Source organism: Chiloscyllium plagiosum, unplaced genomic scaffold (assembly GCF_037043375.1).
Source record: "Chiloscyllium plagiosum isolate Xiang-an unplaced genomic scaffold, Cpla_swu_hap1 HiC_scaffold_20, whole genome shotgun sequence".
NCBI classification, from domain to species: domain Eukaryota; kingdom Metazoa; phylum Chordata; class Chondrichthyes; order Orectolobiformes; family Hemiscylliidae; genus Chiloscyllium; species Chiloscyllium plagiosum.
Window position 1 is genome coordinate 60,710,416 of NW_028270158.1, and position 21,840 is coordinate 60,732,255.

The window sequence follows — 21,840 nt, forward strand, 5'->3', positions numbered from 1 at the left end:
ATCGTTCCTCCAATAGGAGCTGTGGTTTGTTTTGGCAATGGAGGAGGCCAAGGTTGGTCATGTCGGAAAGGAAATGGTTGGGGGACTTGAAACGGGCGGTGACTGGGACATCCAGTTGCTCCTTGCAGACCCGGCTGCGATGCTCAGCAAACATAAACTTAGGGAATGGTCCACTGAGCATCACAACCGGATCAGGTCCGCAGGGGCCTACTGGACCTACTATTCGCCATCCAATTCAGGTCCCTCAACCATTCCCTTTCTGACATGACCAACCTTGGCCTCTTCCATTGCCAAAACAAACCACAGATCTTATTGGAGGAACAACACCTCATCTTCCGCCTGGGCACCCAACAGCCCGGAGAACTCAACACAGTTCTCTAATTTAAAATAACCTCCTTCCCCATCCCCCAACTCCCTTCCCAGCCCCTCCCTTCCACTGTTTCCTGCCACCGACCGGATTCATTCCTCCCATTGACCAACCACGTTGTACCCTCTACCTGTCTTCACCTATCGCCACTTCACCACATAGCACCCACCAGCCCCTCTATCTGCAGCTCTCCCTGTACCCACTCCCAGTCCTGCAGAGGGGTTACACCCGAAAAGTTGACTTCTGTGCTTCCTGATGCTGCCTGGCTTGCTGTGTTCTTCCAGCCTCCTGCCTGTCTACTTTGGATTCCAGCTTCTGCAATTTATTCTCTCATCTAGAATGAGGAACATCTTACCTCCAGTATGCTTCTCCATTCCATTTGACACACAATCACCCATCTTCAAGTGCAAAAGGTATTACAATTTGAATCAACTCACACCATGTAAATGTCGGGATTGGTTTGAGTTGGGCAAACAGTGGCTTCTGAGGAGGAGTCAAACACTTGTCAAACCTCTACACTAGTTTTTACCAGTTTGTATTTTTCAATGGTGATTTTTCGTCAGCTGTTACTGAAAATTTCCACGTTAATTATTAAACTACAGCATATTAAAATTCCTTGTGCTGTAGCATTGAAACCAATTCAGCAACCCATTACATCTCTTGTCCTTGAGATTTCAGTGTTAATTGGCATGTAAATTTTACAAAGAGAGTAGGCAAGCATTTTACAAAAGCTCAAAATAGCAATGGCACTCCCCAACTGGCACACTGTTTATCCAGAAAGCTGCTCAGTAGGATAAACCAGGAAGGGGTTAGATTATAATTCTTATTGTTTGAAGTAGATTTACCGGATTTCTGGAATATCCAGCATTATTTGGTATTATTTTGGAGCTAGTTGATCTCAGACTGGCTGATGGGAGTGAGAAAGTATACAAGTCATACAGAATCTGCTTAAAAGTGGAAAACATGAAAGTAAGATCAAGCATACAATGGAGGACGCTGCTGGAAAATTGTGCACTATTTTATAGTGTGGACTGACTTGACAAACATAACACTACTTTTGACAAACAGCACTTTGTGATTGAAATTCTGTCATAATTTAACTGTTTTATTATATTTCTTTATAATATATCCTAAACAATTGTAGTAACTCCATAATATTTATTTGAGTCTCAGATTTCTACCCTGCTACTGCACTGAAACAGGAGTCCCAACAGACATATTCCACCATGCATCTTTCCGTCTGCCCACTAACCCAACTCCCATGACTCGACCTGAACCCAACGGCCCAAATCCACCTGATAACCCCCAAATCTGCCTCAATCCAAGCTCTTATTCATTTACCTCGCACTCTACCTTTTCTACCACCTGGCAGCCTAACCATCCACTTACCTGGTTTGTCCCATCCCTGTATACCATCACCCACTTGGCATCCTCCTCCCAATCTCACTCACGTATTCTATCATCAACTACCTGTGGTTTCAGCACATTTAAATCCTGAATAGGGCAGGAACTATTGTGAGAAAGGGGCGAGGTTTCAAAATTAGAAATAATATTTCTGATCCTGATTACACGATCTGAGCCATTAAATTTTATTACATAAAGCATTTCGGATATATTTGACTTCTCTTTCAATCTGGCACTAGTACTACCACAGTCCCCAGTGATCCATCTTAGTCTCCATCTCTTCGACATACTAGCATTCGATATCAAAGGACTGGAGTCAGTTTCCATACATACATAGGCAACACAAATCTCAATCTCCTACTTTGCTGTCAGTCCAAAGAATGCTTCAGTTCTGTCTGACTGCCAGACTTGCATGAAATAAATGCAGTCAACTCAAATCAGAAGACAATGTGCTAATTCCAAAGGTTTGCTTATTATTCCCTGTGCTTCCTTCGACTCAGGATCTATTATCATGCGGTTGCAGCTCTGAATGCATGGCAAGAAATCATAAAAGATATGTCGAGTTTTGTTCCAGTTCTCCCAATGTTTCCTGCTCCTTGTTGTCCCTCCAGTAACTGAACCCATGAACGGAGAAGTACAAAGGGCAAGAAGTAGGGAACCACTGGTGGAGCTGAAACACTATCCTCGGGCACAAAGGTTTGGCACACTTTGGGTTTGGGTAGGGGAAGGGCTTGGAATGAAAACAACAAAAGGCCAGGATGGAGGTCAGATGCAGAACCAGTGGAGCAAGAGCAAGGGCAGCAATCAACAGATAGAAGCTTGTCAGGGGAGGTTATGAAAAGTGAAGGGAGAATAGCAATTTTCTGTTTCATTTCATTCAATAGCAGGAATTGGAGACAAAACAGTACTTGGTTTATTACTGTAAACTGGGCACTGTCGGCAATGAACTGACTCTTTTCAGACATTCAGGTTTGGCTTTGAATCACTCCATATAAGTTAACAAAGGCATTACTTTGCAAAATTAGTTTCATTTTAATCTTCAATGAAACAAGGTTAACATGCTGTTATGATATGTCTAGTCCTCAAATTTAGATAGGGTGAGCTGCTATGTAGCCTATTTGATACTTCTGCTCTCTTGAATAGAGGAGAGTGGGTGGCACGGTGGCACAGTGGTTAGCACTGCTGCCTCACAGCGCCTGAGACCCGGGTTCAATTCCCGCCTCAGGCGACTGACTGTGTGGAGTTTGCACGTTCTCCCCGTGTCTGCGTGGGTTTCCTCCGGGTGCTCCGGTTTCCTCCCACAGTCCAAAAGATGTGCAGGGTCAGGTGAATTGGCCATGCTAAATTGCCCGTAGTGTTAGGTAAGGGGTAAATGTAGGGGTATGGGTGGGTTTCGCTTCGGCGGGTCGGTGTGGACTTGTTGGGCCGAAGGGCCTGTTTCCATACTGTAATGTAATCTAATCTAATCTAATCTAAAACTTGAAGTGAATCCAACACAAACGTAAAGGCAATGCAATTGCACCACCTAATAAAAGTAGTTTGTAAAAATGAACAAAATCAAAAAGATAGCTTGAGAAAATCTCAAAAAGCCTTTGATAAAGTCTGATTTTTACCCAAGTGCAATAACTTGGATTTTTTTGTTTTGGGGTTTTTTCAACGTGTTTTCTCTCAGAAACAGGTAGTCGCTGTTGGAATCTGGAAACAGCTTTAATAAACATGATAAAGAATTTACCAGGAGCTTTAAATCAATAGCAAACTAAAAGTCTTTCCTGATTTTGGAGGGACTGAGCAGGAAAGCCGTGAGGTCCATATGTGAGCTGGGTTATCCATAATCTTAAAATACTTAAGAGTTGGAGGGTCACCCAGTTGGATGCTTCTGGAAGCAACCCACAGAATAACAGAAACATTGAGGAGAAAATAATGTTAGTATGGAAAAAAATAAAAGTTTTAGATGTCAATATAAATTTAAATAAAATCAACCACTTTGCTGATTAATTGAAAAAAAGACTCCTCTTCAAAATATTTCTCGATATTCCTTTCAAACGGTTCATAAGCATTAGATACCCATAGCATGAAGTTTGCACATCTAACTTGCAATAATTTCCAGTATGTAACATCAGGAAAATTCAATGCATACAGTGGAACATGAATTGCCATGCTTTTGCCTACTACAGAAAATACTGGCCCAACACGGAGTGAACCAGAACAGAACAAAAAGGCAGCAGCTAGGCAAACAGTCCGTGTGGAACCTCCCACAACACAGCTGCAAACATTCAGTTAGAGTCGTCGAGTCGTACAGTACGGAAACAGACCCTTTGGTCCAACTCATTCATGCTGACCAAGTTTCCCATTTGGTCCATATCCATCTAAACCTTTCCTATTCACATACTGTCCGAATGTTCTATTTCACTGATACCACACTAAGAAAAATATGCTCAATACCACTCGTTCTAATTTAGTTTAATTGCCAAGTACTATTTTGAAACATATCAGCAAGCTCTGCAACAATTGACTATTGTCAAAATATCTCAATTTTACTTTTAAGCCACAAAAAGAAAGTTTACTTTGACCTTCACCAAATATTCAGGGAACATATGGTCCCCAAGATTCCAAAGATACAATCAAATCATTTCAAATACCCCAGGCTGCTGAGAAAAGAAAGCATGGCAAGCATTTCTACAGCAATTTTCATATTGGTGGCACAGTGGTTAGCACTGCTGCCTCACAGCACTAGAGACCCAGGTTCAATTCCTACCTCAGGCAACTCTCTGTGTGGAATTTGCACATTCTCCCCGTGTCTGCGTGGGTTTCCTCCGGGTGCCTCCCACAATCCAAAAATGTGCAGGTTAGGTGAATTGGCCATGCTAAATTGTCCATAGTGTTAGGTGAAGAGGTAAATGTAGGGGAATGGGTCTGGGTGGGTTGCGCTTCAGTGGGTCGGTGTGGACTTGTTGGGCCGAAGGGCCTGTTTCCACATTGTAAGTAATCTAATCTAATCATTTCTACCAGATGTCCCATCAATTGCACACCAACCCCTCAAAACCTCACCAGTTTTCATATCTGTACTAGACAGACATAATAGTTATCCACCTGCTATAGACAAGAAAAAGTGCTTGAGCTCTTCCATGTCCTTACCCCAACCCCCACACACCAGGCCTTGTTATCATATAGTCTGCTATTACACACAACCTATTGTTCGCCACTAACAGTCCCCATTAACAACTGTTCACCCACTGAGCGAGATTGTTATCCACTCCTTTGTCTATCGAACTGTTGTTCTCTCTCTTTGGGGCTGTATATCCCCACCTACTGTTTACTCCTTACCTCTTTCCCCACCCTATCTTCTGTATAAACTGACATTTTCCTACTTACCATCAGTTCTAAAGGAAGGGTCACTCCACCTGAAATGATGAAGGGTTTTTGCCCGAAATGTCGATTTTCCCACTCTGCGGACACTGCCTGATCTGCTGCGTTTTTCCAGCACCACTCTAATCTTGACTCCACTTGAAATGCTAACCCTGATTTCTATCCATAGATGCTGCCAGACCAGCTGAGATTTTCCAGCAATTTCTGTTTTTTGCTTCTGATTTACAGTATCCTCAGTTCTTTGTGTTTTATTTAACAAAATAAGGTACATTTTCCATTCCACTTCCAAGAAATTGAGATGTACACATTCCCCATTATTTTCTTGGCTTTGACTTTGGTATGCAAAAAACCTTGGTTGGATCATATCTCATGCTGGGGCTCTATTAATATCTCTTTGCACCTCTTGCTTATTTTCTAGCTATGGACAAGACACTAGCCAAACCTTGCAAACATCAAAAAAACATCTCTATCCTCCTTGCTCAAAGATACTTTGTGCCCTCCTAGCACTTTTTCAATATCAGAGCACTCTTGCTGATCCTTACTGTGAATAATTCAGTCCAGTTTCATCATGTCTTCTAAAGCCAATTCCTTAACATCGAGACTTTATTCCCTCCACCCCTATTACTTGCCATTGATACTGTATTAATGATACATTTTAACATTAACTTTACCTGTCAGCAGAATACTCTTTTGGAATAACTAGTCAGCAGTACTCTCTTTCCAAGATAATAGACACAGCTACAGCTATATTGATGACAAAATTGAAGTCACAAATTTCAGACTTTCATTGCTATATGATGCTTGAACCATATCTTCAACCCTATCCCTGTCATCACCCATTTGTTGGTTTTCTCGACTTTAGGTGCAACTCTCAATCTGGCTTGATTGTCCAGATCTATCATATCTATATGCGCATTCTAGAATTTCCAGGGTCCCAAATAAACTTTAAATCTACCACAACCTTGATCTGGTTCATAGTTGTGATCTAGAGTATGACTATTTCCTCTACTCCTACATGCCATCCAGACATTACTGACATTCCAATAGGTACAGTACTTTGACTGAAAATGAGGCATTTAAATAGTTGCTGGCTATCATGTCAAAAGTAGCATCTAGATTTCTTACCTCAACACTAAACATAGTTTCTGTGGCTTGGATCCAACTTAAATTCAGTGAACTTCTCCAACCGGTTCAGGGAAAGGACTCTCTTCCACTTTGGAACCATATACTTTTGCCATTTCCATTGCTGTGACCTTATTGCAGGCTTCCTTCTATAGCAGCATACTGGCTTTACTGAAAAGCTGGGCTTGTATTTTATTACTCCTTAGACTCTCGTAAACATGCATCTAATGTCAATTTATAAATCTGTGCCAAATGTGTGGTGATGAAAGATTCATGAATATAATCTCCAACAGTTTCACTGAGCAACTGCTTTGTTTTTAAAATATTTTAATTGAAAAATAGTTTTTTAAAATATTACAATAAACCAACAACACAACTCAAAAACAATGCAAACTGAACAAGCCTACACTCATGCAACTGCTTCTTTTCAACAGAATAAAAACTCAATGTAATTGGTTTCTTAGTCATGACAGAATACGAATCCAGAATCTCCTTAACTTCACATAATTACATAACAGTGGGGATGCATCATCAACATTGGTTCAACAACTTCAAAAGCATCTAGCCCCATCAAGGAAGGAAATTATCCTCATTTTCTACTTTATTCACTTTCCACCTAATCAGAAACATTTGTTATTAAACCTGATCTCTATGCAAGGGTTAGATTCCCCCCACACCTCCCCCCCCAACTAAGTGTGCCTTCAGTGCCTTTTTTGTTCAGATACCCACTGCGCTGACCACTACGTTCCTGGATACACAAGAAGAAATGGTTCAGAATTCCTGAAAATCAACATTTGATGTCTAGAAATGTGACAAGATTCTTCAACTGAAACATAGAAAGGAATTCTATCCCAGCCTTATCATTATCATTCTGTTGTATATTATTACTGAGCAAAAGTTAACACGTAGATTCTTCAAACTTATTACATTTCCCAATGGAGGGGGTTGTATAACAAAATGTGGAATTGTATAGATTGAGTTTTTTTAAAACATTGAGAGAAAAATATTGGCTGGGACAAGCGATAACTCTCCAGCTCAAGAGCGATAGTGTCATGGGGTATTTTACATCAAACCAAGGGAACAGGCAGTAGCTCAGTTTAACAGTCCACTATTTAAAAACCACACCACTCTCTCAGAATTGGACTGGAGTTCCAGGACAGATCCAGACTGAAGGCCTTGGATCTACAATCTTCCAACTCAAATACTAAAGGGCACTTTTCACACCAAGTAATACTTTACCGGCATCGGGTGACAAAAACCTGAGTAGAGGCAAAACATTGGAAATTAAATAAAAACAGAAAGTGATAGAAATACTCAAACAGACTCAACATTGCAGGTAGGTGATTTTTTTTTCATCAGATCTTTATCATGAAAGGTCAACAACCTGAAATGCTAATTAGAGAAAACAAATCCTGATCTCACATTTTATGCTAAAACATCATACTTGGATTGACTGGAAAAACCCTTTTGATTAAAATCTAGCTGAAAACAAAGCCACTGTTTCCAAAAGATAATGATGGGTTAAACCTAAAATGTAGCAGAAGTCAGCCACTTCGCTTGTTAAGTTTACCCCACTATTAAATTAATCATGGTTAATCTAATAATCCTCAACTCTAATTTCCTGCTATATTCCCATAATCCTGGATTCTCTTAATGACCAGAAATCAGTCTATCTCAACCTTCAATATGCTAAATTATCAAGCCTCAACTGCCCTTTGCAGTAAAGAATTCCATAGGTTCACTACCTTCAGAAAAAATTCTCATCTGTCTATACAGACAAATTTTATCCTGAATATTCTCTTTGGCCCTCGACTCTCCCAAAAGGAGAAACAATTTTTTTGCTTCTACCTTGTCAAGCCTCCTAACAATGTTTTGTTTCAATAAGACCTCCTCTTATTGACAAAGGGTCAGTTAGACTCGAAACGTCAGCTCTTTTCTCTCCTTACAGATGCTGCCAGACCTGCTGAGATTTTCCAACATTTTTTCTTTTGGTTTCAGATTCCAGCATCCGCAGTAATTTACTTTTATCTGTAGAATCACTGTTCCTGTGAGAGAAGAAATTCTTCATTTAAGGGATTGCACATTTAATACCTGGATGAGGAGTAATTTATTTTCTCAGGGGGTAGTGAGTCTGTGGAGTTGTTTACTGCAGAGGGCTGTGGAGTCTGTGTCATTAGGTATATTCAAAGCCAAGACAGACAGATTTTTAATCATTAAGAGAATCAAGGAGTATAGGGACTCAGCAGCTCCTGCTGGGTGATAAAAACACCTCTAACAGGGAAAAGACAGGAAAGTGGAGTTGAGGATTATCAGATCAGCCATAATCTCATTGAATTCAAAGCAAGACTCAATAACCTGAATGGTCTACTTCTGTTTCTACATCTTATATTCTATGGTCTTACAGCAACACACAGAAAGGTAACTCCATCCAGGACAATACAGTTCACCTTATTGGTACTGATTCCACTAGCAAAAACATGCATCATCACTGGCTAGAGAGGCACTGCAGACAGTTGCCCAGATTTCTTCAACAGATGAAAATTGTAGTCTCAATCCCTCAGAGGGCATCAGGTACACAGGCATACCATCCCCTCCATGTTTCCTCCAAGTTACATACCAACCTGACTTGGCCATATATTACCATTCTTTCAATGTCACTGGGTCCTATTCCTGGAATTTCCTAGGAACCTTTACCACATGGATTGCAGCAACTCATGAACATTTGCCCTACCTTCTCAAAAGCAATCAATGGTGAACAACAATGCAGCTTTACCAGCAACAATTACTTCCTAAAGACTGATTAAAGAAGCGTTGTGCTTTGGGTTATTCCTCAGGCATGCAGTAAGGTACTGTATAGGTTTAAGTTAAGGTAAGCAAAAGAAAAGAAAAACAATAAAAATACAACTATAACATAGAATTTGAAGACTGAAGGAAACTAAAGAGAACAGAAGGTAGATAAAAATAAATATTTTATTATTCACCTTTAAAGATAATCAGGTTTCTAAAATATATATAACACATTTCATTAATTTTACAGTACATCAGCAGCTCTTATGGTATTTCTTACCTTGAGCTGGATGAAAGGCTTCTTTGGTAATCTCAATCTATTTTTAAAGAAAAATAAATCGATGCATCTCCACATAATCCCCCCCACCAGAGGTGGAAGTGATAACACACCAGCTCTGATATTCTTCGAAAACGTGAATGCTGCAGCTCAAAAATGGACCCAAACCAAAAAAAACATAAGGCAAGCATACTCCTTTCTTCTTTAAAGTGGACTCCACAATGCAAGTTTTTAAAAAATGAAACAGTAAGAAATGCAAGAGAAAGACAAGTAGAAAACAAAAATTCCACAGATGAAAAGGAACATTTATGCATGGACAGGTGTAGTGGTTGAAAGCCAAACAGCAGCAATCCATTTCTGCAAAGTTTTTTTGGTATGGGGTTAAGGGGTGGGCGGTTTGCAGCCAGGAAAACTGAATTCAAACAGCTATATAGGTAGTATGACTCAGAGCTCAGGATAAGATCTCACAGCATAACACAAACCACTGGGTAGGTCATGAGCACAAAGCAACTCTATGGCAATGTTTATCAGTTTTGAGGTGATTATGTTTGGATTTTTTTTAAAATACTATTTAACCTTATTTTTAACATTTTGCCCTTGAGTTACTGATTAAAGCAGAGATTGGTATCATCAGCTCCACTTTTTATCAGTTGTTCTATTGGTAAGCATATGATTGTCTCCTATTACCTGGTTCTGGCAGATTTAATTTGCCCAATTGTGATTTATTTTCCTTATCAAGAATAGTTCGACCAATCAGGTTGAAGTGAATATGTTAAATTTTTTGATAATAAAATCAGAAAATCCTGGAAATTCTCATGTCAAGTAACATCTGTGAAGATGCAAAAAGATTAAGATTTCAGGTCTTTCAGTCACAGTTATCCCAGTATTTTCTGTTAGTTTTGTTTCAAATTTCCAGGATCTGCCATGTTTTGTGTTTGCATTGTGATATTTTTCAAGTTTGCAGACATAGGTAGTGTATACAAGTGCTCTGAGAGGCAAGATGTTCGATTATAATGGTTATAATAATTTCACTGGCCATTTCCTGAAGGATAATGCATTGTGAAGGAGTTCTGAAATGTAGACATTGTTCTTAAGATAGACACATCAGCCAAAAGGCACATAGGAAAGGGACTACAAACATTTAATGTAAACTTCCTGGTAATGTAGGACCTAATGTAAACACAGCCCCCTGTGCTTGTTTGAAAAATATCACTGAATTGCTTACTTTTGCTTGAACAAATGGACAAGACCTCGATGGTGAACATCTTACCCAGAACAAGTATTCTTACTGTCCTCTATGTAGGACAAACTATTACTTCCACCGCCTTCTACAACCAACAGATTGTAGTGTAGGTTATTTCCATAGCAAATAGCCATCACAAGAACAGGTTATTTGCCTTAAACCTTCGAAGAAACACAGCCAGATGCGAGGGGGCTCATCACCCCACATCTAGGTACAGATATCCTGCTGGGTATCAACCTAGTAATCGGACACCTGGAACCTTATTTTCCCTTGCTAGGACTTGTCCAAAACTGAAAGTAAATTAGTTCACAAATTCCTATTTAGATATCGTGCAAACTTGCAACATCAACGGCAACATTTTACCCTTAAAACAATTTAAGATGTACAGTCCCAATAAAAGTTGTTTGTGTATTCTACGGGTACAGTTTTGTTTTACAGGTATTATGACTAATTTCCATTAATCAATTCTGATCTTCTAAAGAAATTGATTCATATTCAGTCACAATGGCACAAAGGTAAAATTAGCCTCAAGAACATGTCTTTTGATATGAAGCACTAGAGACTGATTAAAGCGGGAAGCCCTGACTGAACGGCTTGGTGGGCGGGGGGGGGGGGGGGGGGGGGAGAGAGGAAAGGAGGAGTGAACTGGAGTCAGACAACAGGAATACTGGTTGAGAACAAAGGTTACTGAGGCAGAGAAGGGCCCCAGAAATAGAAAGGAGTTAAAACATGAGAACAAAATGTTGTACTTGAAGCACCATGGCAGATCTAGCATCCTTATAAACAGACGTGCCAGATCTAACACAGTATTTGACAAGACATTGTTTGAAATGAGCTGTTGCTTGGGGAGGATGTGTGGTTAATCAAGAGAGTATCAGAATGAGAGAGACTGAAGAAAAACATGTACAACTAATTCAGTGCACAATGTGCTGAGGCAAGACTTACTTTACAGTTGGATGGAAGTCACTCTTAAACAAAGAGGGCCTAAATTACGAAGATGGGGTCAAATGGCTATAAACTATCAGTTACCACACTGAAATCTTGTTTTTTTTTTGCTTCATCAAAATCATATTAACTCTTGCAGTAATATTTACATAGTACTAAACATGATACGCATGCTATTTTCCACTCATATAGTATTAATGGATTTGAATAACAATATATAGACATCATTTTTGAATTTGACTATATTTTCTGCACAAATACAAAAAAAAGTATCTCGAAGAGTTTCCGTTTAATTACAGGGCCATCACTTTATATAGATTACATCAGACAAAAGACATCTTCAGCACCTTCAAAAATTGCTACCAGGATTGTGAATAAATCAAGTCATCATTCTGTACTATTTTACATTGACTCAAAAGCAATAATTTCAATAATCTGAATTGGTTAAAATGCCAGAATTTTGCCCTACAAAATATTGTAAAATTTAATTTAGCAACTATGTGCAAACATATCTGAGATCAATTGCCAGAAACAAACACGTGATCAGTAATACAGTACAGCAAGCAACATCAGGAAATATTGCAGCAAAACTTTGATATCAATCCATCTGAGACAATCCAAAATAAGCCATGAATAATTCACGAGAACATAAGTAATAGAGGAATTACGCCATAAGGCCCATCAGACCTGATCCACCATTCAGTAAAATGATGAATGATCTACTTCAATTATTGCTTCCTGGACTCCTCCCCAAAATTCTTGAACTCTTCTCACCTTTAAATACGCTCAACAGAGGATCGATAACCCTCAGGTGCACAATTTCAAAGATTCAGAACAATTTAAACAAAGAAATTTCTCGCCTCAGCTATAAACGATTGGCCCTTATCCGGAGACTGTGCACCCCTGTGCCCAACCAGGGGGAAAACAACCTCACAAAAAGGTCACACACCTGAAAAGTTAGCTTGTTTTGCTTTTCTCTCTACAGGTATCGTCAGGCCAGGATACGATGTATATGGAGGTTGGTGGAGTGGTAGGTGAGGACCAGTGGGGTTCTGTCCTGGTGGCGATTGGAGGGGCGGGGCTCAAGGGCAGAGGAGCAGGAAGTGGAAGAGATGCGGTGGAGAGCATCGTCGATCACGTCTGGGGGGATATTGCGGTCTTTGAAGACGGAGGCCATCTGGGTTGTTCGGTATTGGAACTGGTCCTTCTGGAAGCAGATGCGGCGGAGACAATTCCTTCATCTCGATAAACATCGTATCATCTGTCGTCATTTCCGCCACCTCCAAATGGACCCCACCACCAGGGATATATTTCCCTCCCCTATCAGTGTTCCGAAAAGACCGCACCCTCTGTGACTCCCTCGTCAGGTCCACACCCCCCACCAACCCAACCTCCACTCCCGGCACCTTCCCCTGCAACCGCAAGAAATGCAAAACTTGCACCCACACCTCCACCCTTACTTCCCTCCAAGACCCCAAGGGATCCTTCCATATCCGCCACAAATTCACCTGCACTTCCACACACATCGTTTACTACATCCGCTGCACCCGATGTGGCCTCCTCTATAGTGGGGAGACAGGCCGCCTACTTGCGGAACGTTTCAGAGAACACCTCTGGGACACCCGGACCAACCAACCCAACCACCCCGTGGCTCAACACTTCAGCTCCCCCTCCCACTCCCACTCCACCAAGAACATGCAGGTCCTTGGACTCCTCCATCGCCAGACCATAGCAACACGACGACTGGAGGAAGAGCGCCTCATCTTCCGCCTAGGAACCCTCCAGCCACAAGGGATGAACTCAGATTTTTCCAGTTTCCTCATTTCCCCTCCCTCCACCTTTTCTTAGTCCCAACCATCGAACTCAGCACCACCTTCCTAACCTGCAATCTTCTTCCTGACCTCTCCGCCCCCACCCCCACTCCAGCCTATCACCCTCACCTTAACCTCCTTCCACCTATCGCATTTCCAACACCCCTCCCCCAAGTCCCTCCTCCCTACCTTTTATCTTAGCCTGCTTGGCACACTTTCCTCATTCCTGAAGAAGGGCTCATGCCCGAAACGTCGATTCTCCTGCTCCTCGGATGCTGCCTGACTTGTTGTGCTTTTCCAGCAACACATTTTCAGCTGCCAACAGGCAATACCAAACTAAACTTGAGACCCAGACTAACCACCTGTCGTTTGTGGCACGGCTTGCACGACATGACGGGCTACAAAGTTGTCAAACAGAATCGCGGTAAACAGTACATCCCTACCTGGTTAGGTCAAGACCTTCCAAGCTCACTTTGTGCAGGTCAGAGAAATGATGCCACCTATCTCACTAGCCTCGGATGCAACTGTACCTTCAATAAATGTCACAGACATTAGACTGGCCTTCTGAAGGGTGAACGCACAGAAAGCAACCAGCCTGGATGGGGTAGTCAGTCGTGCACTCTGATCCTGTGTGGACCAGCTGGCAGGAATATTCGCTGACATTTTTAACTTCTCCTTACTAGGATGAAGTCCCCACCTACTTAAAGAAGACACCATCATTCCAGTGCCAAAGAAAAATCGTGCAGCATGCCTCAATGACTCTCACCTGGTGTCTCTGACATCCATAATTACGAACTGCCTCGGAAAGTTAGTCATGGCTCACATCAATTCCAGCTTCCCAGATTGCCTTGATCTTTGCAATTCGCCTACTGGTGCAACAGGTTCACGGGCTCACACTATCTCCCTGGCCCTACACACATCGCTGGAACACCTGGACAAGTATAGCTATGTCAGGGTCCTACTTATTCACTACAGCTCCACCTTCAACATCATAATTCCAAACAAACTCATCTTCAAACTCCAGGATCTAGGTCTCTGCACCCCCTCAGTAACTGGAAGGGGAGTTAAAGTGTTCGACCAAGGAGTGGTGGGATAGCTTCATGCGTGTGTCCCAGAGATGTTCTCGCAAGTAGGCGTCCTGTCTCCCCAGTGTAGAGGAGACCACATTGGGAGCAACAGATACAATAAATTACATGTGTGGAAGTGCAGGTAAATCTCAGATGGATGTGGAAGGCTCCTTTGGGGGCCTTGGATGGAGATATTGCAGGGGGGTCAGGAAGGAGGATGTGGGCACAGGTTTTGCAATTCTTGGGGTGGCAGGGGAAGGTCCAGGAGGGGAGGGTGGATGGTTTGGTTGGAAACGTGGAACTGACAAGTGTGTTGTGAAGGGAATGGTCTTTACAGAATGCAGATAGGGGTGGGGAGAGAAATACATTTCTGGTGGCTGAGTCCATTTGTAGGTGGCAGAAATGGCGGAGGATGATGCGATATATCCGGAGGTTGGTCGGAAGAAAGGTGAGAACCAGGAGGATTCTGTCCTTGTGGAGGTTGGAGGGGTGGGGTTCAGGGGCAGAGGTGCGGTAAGTGGATTAGATGCACTGGAGGGCATCAACGACTACATGGGTGGGGAAATTTGAAGGAGGCCATCTGATGTGGTTTAATGTTAACACTGATCTCTCTCTCTGCACCTTCTCAGTAGCTGTAACATTGTATTCTGCAATCTCTTCTTTTACCCTGATGTACTCGTGTAATATGATCTGCCTGTAAAGCATGTAAAACAACACTTTGACAGCACCTAGTTGGTTACTTCGTTTTTGCAACCAAATCCCCTTATCAAGGGCAACGTACCATATGCCTTCCTAATTGCTGGCTTTACCCACCAGCTACCTTTGTGATTCTTGTATAAAGTACACCTACACCCCTCTGAACATCAACATTTACAAGTTTCACACAAGAAAATACCAAAGAATTGCACATGCTAGAGTTCTGAACGTCTCAAGTTCTGAAGAAGAGTCATTGGACCCATAGCATTAACTCTGCTTTCTCTCCACAGATACTGCTAGACCTAACCAGCAATTTCTGCTGTTGTTTGCAAATTCCATACTTTCAAAAAAAAAATCACTTTTGCATTCTTACCAATGTGAAAACCATACACTTCCCCCAACATCACTTTCCACCTTGGTGGCTTATGTCTACATTGTAAACACTCAAACGACCAATTTCTTACAAAGACATTAACTGACATAAGACGATAAGAAACAGGAGTGGGAGTAAGGCCATTCGGCCCATCGAGTCTACTCCGCCATTCAATCAAGGGCTTTATGCCCGAAACGTCGATTCTCCTGTTCCTTGGATGCTGCCTGACCTGCTGCGCTTTTCCAGCAACACATTTTTCAGCTCTGCTGGGCTTTCAACGCCACTTCCCCCACTCTCCCCGTGTCTCTTACTGATCGTGATGGACACATTTACCATCTTATTGGAAATTCGTGGGCAGGATTACAAGTACAATCGAAGTTAAAACGCACAAACTTAAATGTAGAACTGATTCCGATGTGCGAGGGGAGGGGGTACGGGGTGACTCTCCCTTACCAGATTTCGGTGGGTATCTGTAGGCCGAGTTAGCCTGGATATCGATATCCTCGACTCCTGCGATTCTCCGGCTGAGCACCGAGCCCATGGTTATACCGTCCCGGGTGCAGGGGCAAGCGGGGGACACTGAATAAACGAGAACAACACCCCCCACCCCCCAACCCTCAGGCCCTCGCCCTTTGAAGACTCACCCCACCGCCTCCCCTCGCCTCGGGTCTTCACAGTCGCCCCGAGACCCGGGCCCTCGCCCTCCTCCTCCTCCTCCTCCTGTTACAATCAACAAACCCCGGCCTTAAAGTCAAACACAAGGAACAACAACTATCGGGGGGGTGCACTCCTTCGACCACAGCTCAGAATTCCGCGGTCTCACCCTAACAAAGGCTAATTCATCTTTCCGGGGACTCGGGAGAAAGGTACCAACCGAAGGAACATTTTCTGTTCCGTCATAAAACGGTCGCAAACTTTCCCCCGCCGGAAGTCCCTGTCTCCCTCCGGAAGTGCGAGCGAGCGAGCGGGCGGGCGTTTGGGGCGGGGGGGGGGAGAAATCGCTCGGCGGGTTCTGGGGATTGTAGTTCCTCTCTGCGTACGGTGAAGGCGCTCAGAGCCGGGAAAGACTCCATTACCCGGCGGGCGCCGCGAGGAGTACCACCCCACTTCCGGTTCCTGTCTGGCCTGCCCCTTGTGTTCTGGCCGTTGTTAGGAGGTGCGGGCCGGGACGGGACAGTGCCTGCGCTCCTCCACCGTTGTCTCACCTCGCGTGATAATTCTATGCGGGCCGTCTGGTAGCTTTTGTCCTTTATCAGTGTGTGACTGAGCCTTCGCAGATTGCGAGGCAAATTAACAGGTTCAGGGATAACAGGAGCTTGACAACTCTCCTCAAGCTATCTACTTTGTTCATAAAAAATCTCTTGGTTATACACATTTACGGTTCAGTTCTGTACAGTAGTATATCAGGGAAACAAATAAGCATTGGAGATTGACTCTATCCCCACAGAGGTAAAAACAAGGGATGCAGATGCTGGAAACCAGATCCGAGATTCGAATGGTGCTGGAAAAGCACAGCAGGTCAGGCAGCATCCGAGGAGCAGGGAAACAGACGTTTTGGGCAAAAGCCCTTCATCTTCCTGATGAAAGGCTTTTGCCCGAAACGTCGATTTTCCTGCTCCTCGGATGTTGCCTGAACTGCTGTGCTTTTCCAGCACCACTCTAATCTAGAATCTATCCCCACAAACCAAAGGCATCTCTTACACATACAAGACTACTATATATTTATATACATTGAGGCACTGGGAGGGTCCGATAACTGAACAGACCCTCATTTAACTTCAGGAAGTGGAAGTCTTTCCCCACTGCGCCTTGGTGACAGTATCCCAAGCTTTAGTATAACAGCACACCCAGCAGGATTCACTGAATGAACACTTGGAATGGTCTGAGACACATATATCATCTCTGCCACTCCTAGAAACAACTTGCTGAGTCATTAAGGGTTGTTGTAAACAGTTTTTTTTTCTTGAGACACGATTTTAATCAATGAAGTGTTCATGCTTTCATTATTTTGCCCTGTTTACTAATATTATGTCACGCCTTGGGCAGACTAGATTGTGAATTTTGGAATTTAACAAAAGAGATCCTTATTTAAATAACAATCAAAAGTTGTAAGATAGTATGACAAACATTTTCCTATTAAAACATTTTGGGTACATACTTTTCTACCACAATACTTATGCCTCATTTGATTAAACAAATAAAAGATGACTGTGCCAAGGATATATGTCTAGGAGAAGGCATTAGTAAGACATTAACTTGAGCAAGTTGCAATTAAAATGTACAATGATGCTAAGTAATAACATCGTTATATATTATTTTATCAGGTAAATATTTTATGCCCACTGTATCCATCGTCATGGAAGGTCTCAATGTTGTATGTTCCCATCCAAGTTTAGATTAGATTACTTACAGTGTGGAAACAGGCCCTTTGGCCCAACAATTCCACAACTTACCTGGACATGGAGGAGAAAGTGAGGACTGCAGATGCTGGAGATCAGAGCTGAAAATGGCCAAAACTGCAGAAGAGAGCCAGAGTAGCTTCCTCCCTGATCTCACACTTGCATCCAGTTGAACCATAAAATATTCTTCCTGGACAGGGTGCAGTTCTTATAAAATGACCTCAGCATGTGTGATGTGGCTTAACACCATACTAAATGGAACTAGAAGTCTTGGTATTGAGGTAGGTTTTAAAGAGTATTTTTAAGAAGGAAAGATAGGTTCCAAAGATAAAGAGATTGAGGGTGGGAAATCTGGAGCTGAAGATCTATGCAGTACAGCATGATTATCAACAGTGGAGCAGAATTTATACATGCAGAAACATTGAAAGGTTGGAGCACTAGAGATTACAGAGGTAGGGAACGTAGAGGCAGAGCGGTGAATTTGAAAATAAGGATGAGAATTTTAAAATTGAAATGTTGTTTGATTGGGAGCTAGTCGGATCAGCTAGCACGGAGGTGATGAACAAGTGGGGTTTGATATAAGGATATGAGCAGAAAAGGTTTCCATGACTCCCAGTTTATTTGAAGGTAGAATGTTAGAGGCCAGGCAACAGTTCAGTTGGAATGGAAAATCCAAATGTAACAAAGATGTGGGTGAAGATTTCAGCAAATGAGCTGATGTTGGTGGAGGTTAGGCAATTTTACCAAGGTGGAAAAAGGAAGTCTGAGGGATGGCATGGATTTGTGATTAGAAGTTTATTTCAAATATGTAGCAGAGTCTATGAACAGTCTAACTCTGCCTTAGACAGAGGCCAGGGAGATCCATTTATGGGGACAATTGCTAGGGAATGGAGTTTGTGGCTGGAACCGAAGGTATTCCTCTTCCAAATATTTCATTTGACAAATTCTGCATATTCAATAATAGAATGTAGGTCAGCAGCCTGGTAACTTAGCAATAGCAGGTCAGTTGACAGTAGTAGTAGTGAGGTTGCCATTAGGCAAGGAGCAGTTGCTTGGTAAAATTCAAATATCCAAAGGTTGCTCTCCAAATTATGCCAATCCACAATTAACTATTTGACTCACCTTTGAAACATACTGAATGGCATTAACTCTGATATTGCCATGGTATGTATAAATTAAAGTTGCCATGTGATGTTAGTACAAGTCATTAAGAGGCATTTGGATGGGTATATGAACAGGAAGGGTTTGGAAGGATATGGGCCGGGTGCTGGCAGGTGGGACTAGATTGGGTTGGGATATCTGGTCGACATGGACAGGTTGGACCAAAGGATCTGTTTCCATGCTGTACATCCCTATGACTCTGTTATTAAGTAATTTCAAGTTTAAGTATCATTTTAAAAGCATATGATCATTGCTGCCAAATGACCTTTCTGATCTTGAAAATTAATGTTGAAAGCATAATCCTTTGTTTTCAGTTAGAGAGGTTTTAAAAACCTTTTTTAATAATTAACTTTTTTTTCTCTAATTTGATCTTTCTTCCAGCTTATTATTTCCATTTAGATTCCTATTTCATCCGTTCTAATTTAATCTTCCTTCTTAGTTCCTACAATGTTCACTTCACAATTTTTCAGTCGAAATCCAAATGGTACCCATGAAAGATCCTGGATATCACATGGAGAGATATGATCACCTCTGAAGAAGTGCTGCAGGGGACTGTTCAGGTGACTGATACTGACATGTCAGGAGGGACCCAATCTAAGTGAGTAAATCTGATTGGTTGAGGAGATACGTTGTTTGCATGTTCTGGTCACAGATATGCTGTTTTCCTTGCTGTGATAGTTTCAGCTTGTGTGTTCATCAAGTTAACCATGTGAAAACAATGAGAAAACCAAGCCTGCATGAGTAAGTCCAACTCTATGACATATGCATTTTACTTTTTTCTTTCTTCTACCCAGAAGCCTGGTAACTTGCACACAATTGAGCAATGTTTCCCACCTCCATAATAACCATATTTTTTTTAAAAATTAACCACCACCAGTAATGTACTTACTGAGGTTTTACCTGTCCAATGTTGCAAAGGATGCAATCGGCCTTGGTGCTGCAGAACGCTTCCACATTACCTGTCCTTTGTGGAGAAATTTGCAAAGGGAAAATACCATTGACCACAAGTCTCTCAGGCAGTGGTCAGCACATAGCATCCTTGAGACTCTGCAGGAAGAGGTGAGGGCAGATACTGTTGGGTTGTTCTCTGAGCAGACTGTCAAAGTCATTTGGCAGAATGCTTCATCACCAGAACTTATCAACAGTCACCAAGATAATACATGGCTGGTACCTGTGAAATCCTTCATGTACTCCCTGTCAGGTCTGCACCATCACACACTGCTTGAGAAGCAGCTGTGGTGGAGGTAGAGACTGTTTCACATCACCTCTGGAATGTTCCACTGAAAAGGAAGTCAGGAGGAAGATGCAATGGTTATTGTAGAGGTTCATCCCGAGCAGCTCTGTGTCGCAGGACTCTGTGCTCTATGGTCTATTCCCCGATGCACGCCAAGACAAACATCAATAAACATCGAGGGTGGCATGGTGGCACAGTAGTTAGCACTGCTGCCTCACAGCACCAGGGACCGGGTTCGATTCCAGTCTCGGGCAACTGTCTGTGTGGAGTTTGCACATTCTCCCCGTATCTGTGTGGGTTTCCTCCCACAATCCAAAGATGTGCAGGTTAGATGAACTGGCCATGCTAAATAGCCCATAATGTTCTGGGATGTATTGGTTATGTGCATTCATCAGGGGTAAATATAGAATAATAGGGTAGGGGAATGGTTCTGGGTGGGTTACTCTTCAGACTTGTTGGGCCGAAGGGCCATTTTCCACACTGCAGGGTTTCTGTGAGTCTATGACTGTGCCTGGAGGATCATCAACTCAGTAAAGACACTCTTTGGTCTGCCTGAAATGTGTTGGTCTTCCAAAGTAAGGAGTTGACCTCGACTAAGTGTTGCAGACAGGCATATTCCAAGGTCCAGGACTACGTGCTCAGAGACACACTAAAGCTTGGGACAGCTGCTGCCAAAGACAGTGGGCTTTCTCCACTGCATTAAGGTCTTATGGGTCGGCACGGTGGCTCAGTGGTTAGCACTACTGCCTCACAGCGCCAGGGACCCAGGTTCAATTCCAGCCTTTGGCAATTGTGTGTGGAGGTAGCACATTCTCCCCATGTCTGTCTGGGTTTCCTCCGGTGCTCCAGTTTCCTTGCACAGTCCAAAGATGTGCAGGTCAGGTGAATTGGCCATGCTAAATTGCCCGTAGTGTTAGGTTCATTAGTCAGAAGGAAATAGGTATGGAGGGTCGGTGTGGACTTGTTTGGCTGATGGGCCTGTTTCCACACTGCAGGGAATCTAATCTAAAAAAAGTACAATGGTGGTCCGTTACTGGACCTTACCGGTCCTCACATACATGTAACTAACATCTTGCATAAGTAAGAAATACCTTGGGTTTGTTGGAGCTATCGGGAAAGTCAAACCAACGTTTGTTTTGTCCCCATATCCAAATTCTGTACAGAACCAAACTGCTTTTTTGACTATGTACATACATAGTCTTTTTTATGAATAAAGTGTATTTTTAAATTTAAATAAAACCAGTAAAAACACAATTTGTCCAGGGCATCTCCATGACACAGGACCCTGTGCTCTTGAGAACTGATTATATTGAAAGGTAATGAAAAAGAAGTCTTTTTGTCACACTAACTTGTCCTTGAATACTCAATTTCTGATACATGCATACGCTTTGATGACAAACAGCTAGAAGTGTGGCAAGAAAACAGTACATTTGCTAAAGTATTGAAAAAAATGCAGTCTTTTTTCTATATGTTTGATTGAAAATAAAAGGTTAAGACAAAAAAAACTAATTTGACTTTATTAGTTGTTTCAATGAGCATTTAGTTGCAAATCAAATAAAATGCACACGTGCCTCTTTTGTGCGGTTAC

At 42.3% G+C, this 21,840-nt stretch overlaps 1 protein-coding gene across 3 annotated transcripts in view; it reads right to left on the bottom strand.

Annotated features, from left to right (window-relative positions):
* LOC122560491 (E3 ubiquitin-protein ligase MGRN1-like) overlaps nucleotides 1–16,067 on the bottom strand; it is a 168,062-nt gene extending 151,995 nt beyond the window's left edge. For all 3 annotated transcript variants that reach the window (XM_087998015.1, XM_043711141.2, XM_043711142.2), the window contains exon 1: nucleotides 15,912–16,067. In XM_087998015.1, the coding sequence (XP_087854141.1) occupies nucleotides 15,912–15,999 (88 nt within the window). In that variant the 5' untranslated portion in view covers nucleotides 16,000–16,067. The remainder of the gene's footprint in view (nucleotides 1–15,911) is intronic.
* Nucleotides 16,068–21,840: the final 5,773 nt, after the last annotated feature.